This window comes from Mesitornis unicolor, unplaced genomic scaffold, assembly GCF_000695765.1.
Source record: "Mesitornis unicolor isolate BGI_N332 unplaced genomic scaffold, ASM69576v1 scaffold48931, whole genome shotgun sequence".
Taxonomy (NCBI): Eukaryota; Metazoa; Chordata; class Aves; order Mesitornithiformes; family Mesitornithidae; genus Mesitornis; species Mesitornis unicolor.
Window position 1 is genome coordinate 2504 of NW_010164050.1, and position 9841 is coordinate 12344.

Sequence of the window (9841 nt, forward strand, 5' to 3'; positions counted from 1 at the left end):
CCGACAGGAAAGAGACTCTTCGGGAATGATCCATACTGACCATGCAAATTGGAGTGAAACACACATCAAGAGATTTGCATTTAAGCAAATCCCAAACAAGGTATTGTGGAGACATCACTAAATTGCAGAAAATGTACTTCCGTCAGGCTCAGCTGAAACTTTACCAGTGGAATATGAGCGCTGGCTTCACTCTGCTCTGGGAAGCTGATGACAGACGTCCCTTCTCCAAAGTCCTGCAGAATCTGAGAGCTGGGACTTGTCACGACAATGGAGACAGGTGAGTTTCAGCACCTTGACTTTTCACAAGCAGAAAGATGCATCTGCATGAAAATATCAGAGAAAGAACATTCCATGCCATTGCTGGGCTCATATTAAAAAAAAAAAATCAGAAAGAAGAATTGTCTAAAATCAACGTGTGGCATCTCTAATGTCCCAATAATTTAATAGTATCTATTAGCATGTTCTGCCTTCTCTAGACTGAATGTATATTCCTTCACAATGCAGTGTTTTTCCAAAAGACAGTTAGATCAAAGTGATGTGAAATATGATTCAATTTGTGTGAAAAATATATAAACTTAGGCTTAAATTGGCATTCCCTTCCCCGATGCTGCCAATAGCGGAGTTATCTGGAGTTTTAATAGCTCAGCATCAGATCCTGCTGACTAACTCACTGAAAGCAACAGGTTGAGGCTGGACTGCTAAGTTAAAGACAGGGTTAAAGGACAGAGCCATTACATTGTTTACTGATAAGAATTTGAGCAGAGGAATAACTGTGAGTATATAAGTGAAGTAACTTCAGTAGCACAGCACCTATGTGTAAAAGTAAGGTGTGGAAGTGTTTTTCCATTGCCTTTAGACCATAGTAAAGATGTTAGGAAAACAGGACTACAGAAGTGCAGAACATCAGGCGCTTGCTAGAAATGGTCACAGAGAAGAAAGGTCAGTTAATACAAAGAGGTTGTAGGATTTGGCACTATCAGACTGCAGAATAAAAAAACAAAAGCTGCTCACAGCTTTTCCACTGATGCCTATTTTAGAAATATCCCCATTCTGAAAATTAAATATAGGACTGTATGGTTGGCTTAAGTCCTCCTCCAGAAGTTCTATACTGAATCAAGGCCTGAATCTTCAACTGGATGCAGCTAGCAAAGGCTGCATGAATTATTGCAGGTATCAAACCATGATGGAGCTCAATGAACTGTGCGATACAGTTCAGAGTTTTCCATCAAATTGCAATGCTGTTATTTCTAAAGGAACTCTCATGCAAAGATGTGAAGCTACCAATGCAGAAAGTATAGCTGTTTCTACCGATTACACCTGCTCTGCCACAGCTTTTGAGCTCCAGCAACATGTGTGCACCAGGTACCCGTGCTTCCAACTCCTCTTAGTAAAACAGCTCTGAAAAGGGACTACAGGAGAGAGATTTCTTACTTGGGCCACGGAAAAAAGCCAGCCTCAGTATACAGATTGCTCTCAGCTGAAGAGTTGATCTCCATTTCTGGCTGTGACCCGGCTTGTCCACAGATACTCACTGGTCAGTATGCAGACTCAGTGTTTGCCTCCATTTTGACTATTTTGATCATAAACTTTTTGGGGCACTGCCTCTTGCAATGTGTTTCCCTTGTGCCTAATCTTGGCCAAAGTCTCTTTGGTTAGTACTCAGACACCAAAATCACATTGCAGTTGCCCAAAATTGTAATTGCTATGGCCCAACAGAAAACATCTGGGGTAACCCCAAGCCAGCACTGAGATTCTGTGTTGTTTAAACTCTCTGCTCTTCCCTTTCTAATCTCTCCATGTCTATGTGCACCTGGGGACACAATGCCACACGAATGAAAGTGATAAATGCAGCCAAATGACACATCCTGAAAAGCAGAAGGGCAAAATGATAAATCACAACTTTAGAGATCAAACACCATCAGCTGCGGAATGGCTGTTTGTGTTCCTTTGGAAGAACATGGCTGAGTGTTCTCCAGGGGATTAGCTTCAAAGGCAAGTTCTTCTCTGGAAGATTTCAATAAAAGCCCATGTGGACACTCCTCCCTGGCTGCACAGGTGAGAGCTCTTTGTTCAGGCACAGCCTGCTGGCCAGGATGAAAGAGCTGTCCCTGGTATTGTACCTTGTACCTCTCTGCCCTCACTTGTGCCAAAACACCTGCACACAAGGCAGATCTTGCAAAGCTTTATCCAGCCAGAGGAAGAGGACAGATGCCTCACACCAACAGTCACATGTGGTCTATGGTTTCACTAATGCTTGCTTCATTTCCTCAGTTCCTACAGATTTGGGCAAACGGGTGTACCAAGGAGTGCGAGTGAAACACACAGTCAAAGATCTTCTTGCTGAAAAACGATCCAAGCAGAGCAGTGGCTCCCGCTTCAGTGTAAGTCACTTCCCACTCACACTCCCCCCCTTTAAAAAAAACAACAACAAACCTAAAACAGAAAAGTAATGCCATGTAATCCTCTGGTTTAAAGAGCATTTCTGTTGACTTAAGGGCACTGCCAATAGGGGTGACGGGGAATAGCTAAAACATCTGCAACACTAGTGTTTGCCCCAAAAGATCAGAGATGGCTCCTCATTTTTTTTACATCAGTGAACTTCTGAGGGATTCAAGTCCTTTTTTGTTGTTGTTTCAACCAAATCAATAGTGCTAAACTTCTCATTTCTTTCACATCCTACATATGACACCTTTCCAAGTCAACTTCCCTTTTTCACTAGCTACACTTGAACAGCTCAGTGCCACAAAAATAGATGTTCTTCCCTGAATGTTGTGCTCCTTCCAGCTCCTCTCTGGCTCACTGGGGTGCCAAGGGAGATGCAGTGATGTTATGGTCTGGAAAGAGGCCAAGCATCGGTTCGTAAAAGATGATTTGTTCCTAAAGTGCTTCTATGGCAACAGGAAGCCTAAGTCAAATTATAGTACGCTACATTGTTATTTCTCAATTACTAGCCAACAAAGTGATGCTGTCCCCAGAAGAGGACACAGTATTGCAGGTGCCAGCACATGGCATCCAGTGGCACAGTAAGCCATCCCCTGTGTGCTTTCAAGACTCGCTTTTTTTTACCAAGCAGCAGCGCTTCACTTCCAGGCTGAGTGGGATCAGTGGGGCCACTGACAGATGAGGACATGCAGTCAAGCTGCTGAAACTCTGTGCTGGAAGGAAAGGGTGGGAGCAGAGACCCAAATTACTGGCAGCAGAAGACACATATTAGGAGTTTTGATGCTCTTTACCCACGTACCCCCTCCGCAAGCCATCTACCTCAGGCTTCTTGGCTTTAGCAGAACAGAGAGACCTCAGAAGGGACAAGTATTTTTCTCACTGTCACTTTCATGCATGTGAACTCTGTGTAACAATACAGGCAGGAAAAAACAGCATGGGCATTACCAAACAAAGCAAGATCTAGCCATAGGTAACCCCCTCTACTGATGCAGAAACGCAGAAGACCCTCTGAGCCACAAACAGTCACTGGGAAACACATGCTGCCACCATGCAGGCATTTAGGAAGACTGCTTTGGAGAGCAGCAGGAAGCAACTGCTGTGCTTGCATCTACTGAGAAAACAGATCCCGGTTGATGACTATCATGCTTTACCTGGCTCTCTTTCTGGAGCCAGCAGCTTCAACGACTGCAATCAAAAGCCCTAGGAACTGTTAAAACGCTTGCTGCTTGCTTTATTGCCCTTCGCTTTGTATTCCAAAGCTTAGCAGTTGTGTGTCTATCTAATGCAAAATCAGCCCTGTTGCTAATTCCCTATGAGAGATGAAAAATTATTGTGCAGGGCAAACATCCGTATTTGCTCGAACGTATCATGAAAAGAACAGCTGTAAGTGTAGCTCTGTTTATCTGACATAATATAATCCAGAATCAAAGCAAACAGCAGATAACTGAACACCCAGCCCTTAACCATGACAGTATTTATGAGGCAGTGTAATTTAGCTGCATCTTTTGTTTGAACATGATCTTTGCTCCAAAATCAGTAAGCCTTTGTTGTGCAAGAGGAGGTCTATGGAGGAGATCTGTACTGCTGAGGCAAGTTCATTGCTCATCAAAGGTGAGCTGTTGGGCTGTTTGCTGAGGCAGCTGAAGAGCAACAATTTCATGATAGCCAGGCCCTGAACATCAAATGATAGGAAATCAGTGTGCGCTGTGATGAAAACCACACAATTTGGGCTTCTGAGTTGCCACCAACTGCAGAGCAGAAGGGTTTGGTTCTGGGCTTCAGGGACGGTCTGACCCACTGCATAGACATGAACCAGCAGTTGCCCTGGTAAGAGGATTACCCTCTTTTCTCAGATGGGGAAACTGGTAGATAGACAGATGAAGCACTATGCCTAGAAGCACTCAGAGGCCAGGGAGAGATCATTCAGCAATATTGCTGTCAGCAAACCACTGAGGTGCCCTGTCCAGATCCAGATGAAGGTTTGATTTTATTATTAATTTATGTTACTTCAGCTGCTGTACTACAGATCAGGCCCAGAGAGGAGATACACTGAAGCCAAAGTGTAGTCAAAGTGCACCATAGGTCCCCATTGCAGGACCAGGTCATTATTTTGACCTGGATCCTTACATTTAGTCCCCCAAAGCAGCCTTGTAGTTGAACAACGCTCCTGGGTTACCAAGGCAGTGAAGCAACACAGCTCTCTGGAGCACCCCCAGCCAGTATCTCTGCCCAGTCATGTGCGAGGCAGGCCAAAACCAAGCCTAACAACAGCTGAACATGCTGTGGGCTCAAGTGATGCTAAACAGACACACTGACGTGCTGCAGAAGATCCAGCTGCCCCAGTCCCACAGCACTGAAAGGAAGTAATGCAGGGAGGAAATGAACTAATGGGCTTCAATTAAGCTGAGCCATTCATCGCCTGATAAGAAGCCAGGAGGCAAGTTAAATATGAGTGTCCACAAGTATGTGGGTGCCTGCTATGATGAAGGCCAAAGATGGGCTGCCGCAGAAGCTCCAGCAGTTGAATTAAGGCATGTAAAGCCCTTGCTGCTAATGTCAGGTCTGTGGCAATCCATCACAGGTGTGTGCAAGAGGACCTGCTGCCTGTGACACACTGTCAGATAGTTTTGGTGTCGAACAGACGGGATCAGAGATGAACTCAGATGCGTTGTTAATCTGAAATGCTCCATACTAGCGGCTGGCATCCTGTCCCTCCAGCAAAGCATTCCAGCTTTCATCACTGCAGCCTTTTGACCTGTAGGCAGCATTTACGCTACATGCACCTCTTAACTCAACTTTTCCCCCCAAAAAGGTGCCAGATTATAGTACTAGAATGCTTCCCAGTGGGGTGTTAAGAATGAGGTCTGAACACTAGTGCAGAGGCCTGCAGCATTACTTTTAAAGAGATTCCTCCCCAGTGAATGCAGACAAGGGCTGGCTGCAGGATGCAACGGGCAGGCAGAGGAAGTGGCGGGAGAAAACGCCGAAGCAGGAGAAGGTATTACTGAAGTGACAGGGATGTTGAGAGAGGGGTGTCTGCTGATACCAGATTTGCATGTGGAGTATTTAGCTCAGCAGGGCAGTGTGTGTCACCAGCTATGATCCTCACTGAGGCCTGTGGCCGAAAATGGCCCAGCTGGAGACAGGTGCAAGCCCCAGCCCTGACCCTGCAACGTGAACACTCTCATCTACCCGCAAGCCAAAGGGCTCCTTCCTGACACCTTCTCTCACTCCTGCAGCCCCTGTGACCTGTGTGGGCTCAGAGCTCATTTTCATGATGGAGCAGGGAGCAGCTGCAAACCTCCCTCAGCAGTAAAAGGAAGTCCTAGCACTGGCAAATTTAATTCAAATCTAAACCTCTAAATTTGGTTGTGTGCTATGGCAGGAACCTCCTGTTTGCACTGTTCAAACTGAAAATAGCATGTCACCATCACTGACCAGGGCGACAGCACAGCTGAAGTAAATGCAGTCATGGGCACTGTATTTCTGCTCTCTGGGTTTGGAGGTCTGGAGACAGAACTCAGTGAAACTCCATGTATGAGCTCTGCTCCAGAGAAGCAGATGCTTTTGCCACAGTGATTTGTAAGGAATTAGCCAGTGTGAGCACCAGGGTCACTCAGGGCTAATTCTTCTTTACCAAGAGGAGATTCTTATTATCAGTATTGCTGTGGCGCCCGAACAGATGCTAGAATCAACTGCCCTCTACACGCAGCCTGCTTGTTTTGCTAGGAGAGCCCAGCTAAAGTAGCTCTGTGGCAGGAAAACACAGCACAGAAAAGCGAGGCTAGAACACAGGCAGTGCAGAATCTGCCTGTTTTGAGCAGCCAAAGACTTGGATACCAGCTTACTGAGACGTGTTTTGTGCCAACACCAAAATGAGTGCTCAGCATTATGCCTGCATTAAGGGACCCTGCAGTACACAAGAAAGAAGTCAGTTATCTTGATATTTCTACGGTTATCAGCTCTACACAGGACCTTCAAAATCTCTTCTTAGCCTACATCTGCTAATACCTCAGAGGCCCCAGGCTTGAAATCTTGTAGTTAAGCTCTTCAGACTGATAGCACCAAGGCTCCAATAGTGCATCTGAATTATGCCAACACCTTCCCAAACTACATGCTTAGAGAGCTGCCTTGCTTTGAAAAGATATTTTTAAACATGTTTTTATCTTTTGCAGGGCAGCACCAGCACACCACCGTCACCATTTGTCCAAATGCCAGGTGAGTTTTTCCTCCACGCATAAATACCTTCCATGCAGGCTGGACAGTTGACACTGCTCCTGTCTCTTCTCCTCCAAAGGACACGACGTGAGCAAAGGAGCACTAGAGCAGGGCCACCCCTGCTGCTGCAGTTTTCCTTTAGCCAATCCTTTCTTCTGACCACCACAGGCTCACCTACCACAGCTGGTTACTACAGCGCCAGGAGATCCTTCACAACTGAGCTGGATTTCCACAACACAAAGCAGTTTGCCAGTGATGTCTACTCATCCCCTCTAGGGACCAAGCCCTTCTCATGCGACTCCTCTGCCACTCAGGGCTACCCAGCACTTCTGGACCCATATCTCACCGACCAGTATGGGGATTACCGGGCTACTCCCCTCACAGCTGGTACCAGCTCCTTCTTCAGCTCTTCTTCTGTGCCCCCTCTCCTGCCATCCTTCCCTAATGACACAGCGCACTTCCTTCTAGTGAGTGAGTCTACAATTCTCAGTCACCCAATGAAAGATTACCCAATTTAAAGCTGGGGTTAAGTCAGGGGGGCTCATGCAGGAAGGATGTGGCTGTTACAAGACACAATCACAGCAGAGCACACAGCAGATGGGGCAGGGCTGAGGGGGAATGGTTTTTGTCTTTGTTCCCATCCTCCATCTAATTGTCCCCTCTTCCTCTTGGAGATTCCTCAATTAATGACCTTTCCTGCTTCCCAAAACAACTACTCCATTAAGCTCCTGAAGTTCCTAAAACCATCCTTTGGCAGCTCCAGGCTGTTCCCTATCCCCATCCCTGTCACTTCCCAGAAGCCAGCTCCATTCACAGCCCCAGGTGTGAGCAGAGCCAGAGCTGGACAGTCCCACCGGGAGCCTATTCCAGGCCTTGCCCACTATTGACAGCATTGGTGTTTCCTTTCAACCATTTTAACACCAAATACTGCTCCAGAACAACAGAAACCCTTGTGAGTGTTCCCAGCTCGGCTCTGGGGATAGTGTGGCAAAGCCGAGCTAGATATGCAATTACCCTCAGGACAAGCGTTTTTTTTTAAATGTCTTTCTTGCCTTCTCTCCTCGCTTCCATACAGAGAGAGCCCTGGGAGCAGACCTTACCCGACAGTCTCAGCCAGTCAGACGGTGCATGCTCAGACTCTCTGCAAGCACTGCCTGCCAGCACCAGCTGCCTCTCCTCGCATGAGTCTGGAGGTGTTTCCCCATACCGAAGCTCAGGTTGGACCCCAGCCATCCCTGGAGCCCAGCCCTACTCTCTGCATCCTCTTGAAGATGTCCACTACTCCCCCAGCTATGCTGCCACCTCACCCTACTCCTTCTCGCCATTCGTGACTGTGGCAAATGAGCTTACCTCCAGGATGAGCCACCTCTCACCAGAGCAGTCCTCAGAGACGCCACCCCTTCACGACAACTATGCCTGGGCAAAAGAGGACGCAAGTCCCATCTGGGGGACTTATGAAGGCCGGAGAACTTATTAATGAGAGAGAAGAGCTGGAGGAAAAGAAAAATAGACTATTATTGAAGCAAATTGTTTGTGTGCTTTTTCCTAAAGCTGGTTCTTCAAACAGAGGATACTAACAACATGCAATGCTTTATGTTCTGTTTAGAAATATATTCACTTGGATTTACTACATTTAGCTTATAGTGGTGTCTTCTAGCACATTATGAAAGTCATTGCTCACAGTCCTGCTGTGCTACAAGTAAAATACACAGCCTGAAAAATATCTGCACTCTATGGGCCTTTCCTGCAAACAAGGGTCTCAGGTACTTCTTTTCAGATGCTCAGAAAACAGGTTGCTCTGAACCTTAAATTGCATCTACAGAGTAACGTTACCAGAAGACACTTGGGAAGGCTGGGGAACAAGGCAGGGGCTGGGGGAAGCCCTCCTTAATAGCACAGAGTCTGTATAGTGGTATCTGGTTACCTAGCAGTATAAACATACATCCCTAGTGCTAGCATGCTGTGAAGATACCATTGTCTTGGGCTACAGTTATGACCAGAGCAGCAAAGGCATGGCATGTTTGAGCCTACAGCACAGAAGGCTACAACGGAATAAAGCTCACCATACCACACCAGGGCCTGGCAGACAGCTTAGGCTGTGGGCAGGGACTGTCAGGGCACTGTCTTTCCTACTTCCCACCTGCAATGCACAAAACATATCCCCCCCAATTTCCCTCTTGCCCTGAAGAAAACACAGAGCTGTTACCCTTCTTGCCTATGCCAGATCAATACAAGTGCGTGACCCAAAGCCCTGTGTCAGTGGGAATAAGGCAGTCTGCTCCAAGCCCCTTGCCAAGAGGAGCCCACCTGGGGCCGTAATTGGGAACAAAGCTGATTTGAATTTCCCAGTGCCAGCCCGGGCCCCATGGCCACTAGAGGTAGCTCTGCACACACAAACACACACACCGAGGAGTCCTGTGCAACCCTCACAAGGTGCAGCCAATCCCGCCTGCGGTGTCCATACCTGGCAGAGGCAATCCCCTTTGCTCCATCTTGTGCCCCAGCCTGGCAGCCACAGAAGGAGCAACAAAAGCCTCGCTGAGGAAGAAAAGGAGTTTTTCAGGTCCTGAGAGTGTGTAGTGATGACATGCTTTAAGGCCCTCCTTCCCTTTTCTCCTCAAATCCTGGGGCTGACAGGGCATTTGGAGCCTTCTCAGCACCCTCCAGGGATCATAAGTTGCACCAAGGGCACAGTATCAGCCCCCGAGCATCGCTTCATGCCATGGTGCCAGCAGGCACATCGCTGCAGGGGAACGTGGACTGGGGACATAGCACTGCACTGAGAAATAGGCAACAACATTTGACCACTGTAAGTAACATTGCAGAGAGCTGCCAAGTAAGCCAGGCCAGTCCTTCCACACAAAGCCCTTTCTTTTAGACATACCACCCAGCACCATCCCTGGCACCCCTCATCCTGTAGCCCGGCAATGTCCCTGCACCTTGCTGTGCATGCAGCAACCATTCAAGCCCCTTGCTGGGAGCAGCCGGCTCTGGTCATGGCAGGGCTGGGGTCCCTCCCGACGCTTTCTGATTCCCCAGCCTTGGTCAGACCTGTTTGGAAAAGCAAACTCCAGCAGCTTCTCCGTGCCTCAGATCTCACCTCTGCCCACCTCATGGGCTGCACCCTTCTTTTTGTTAGTCAGGTCCCAGAGAAACAGGGGAAGCTGAGTACAGGGAAAGA

At 47.6% G+C, this 9841-nt stretch overlaps 1 protein-coding gene across 1 annotated transcript; it reads left to right on the forward strand.

Annotated features, from left to right (window-relative positions):
- The first annotated feature begins 267 nt into the window (after positions 1 to 267).
- LOC104548205 (chromosome unknown open reading frame, human C11orf53) lies at positions 268 to 8137 on the forward strand. Its single transcript, XM_010194153.1, has 5 exons — positions 268 to 277; positions 2272 to 2381; positions 6618 to 6660; positions 6829 to 7127; positions 7736 to 8137. The coding sequence occupies exons 1-5, from the start codon at positions 268 to 270 to the stop codon at positions 8135 to 8137; spliced, it is 864 nt and encodes a 287-aa protein (XP_010192455.1).
- Positions 8138 to 9841: the final 1704 nt, after the last annotated feature.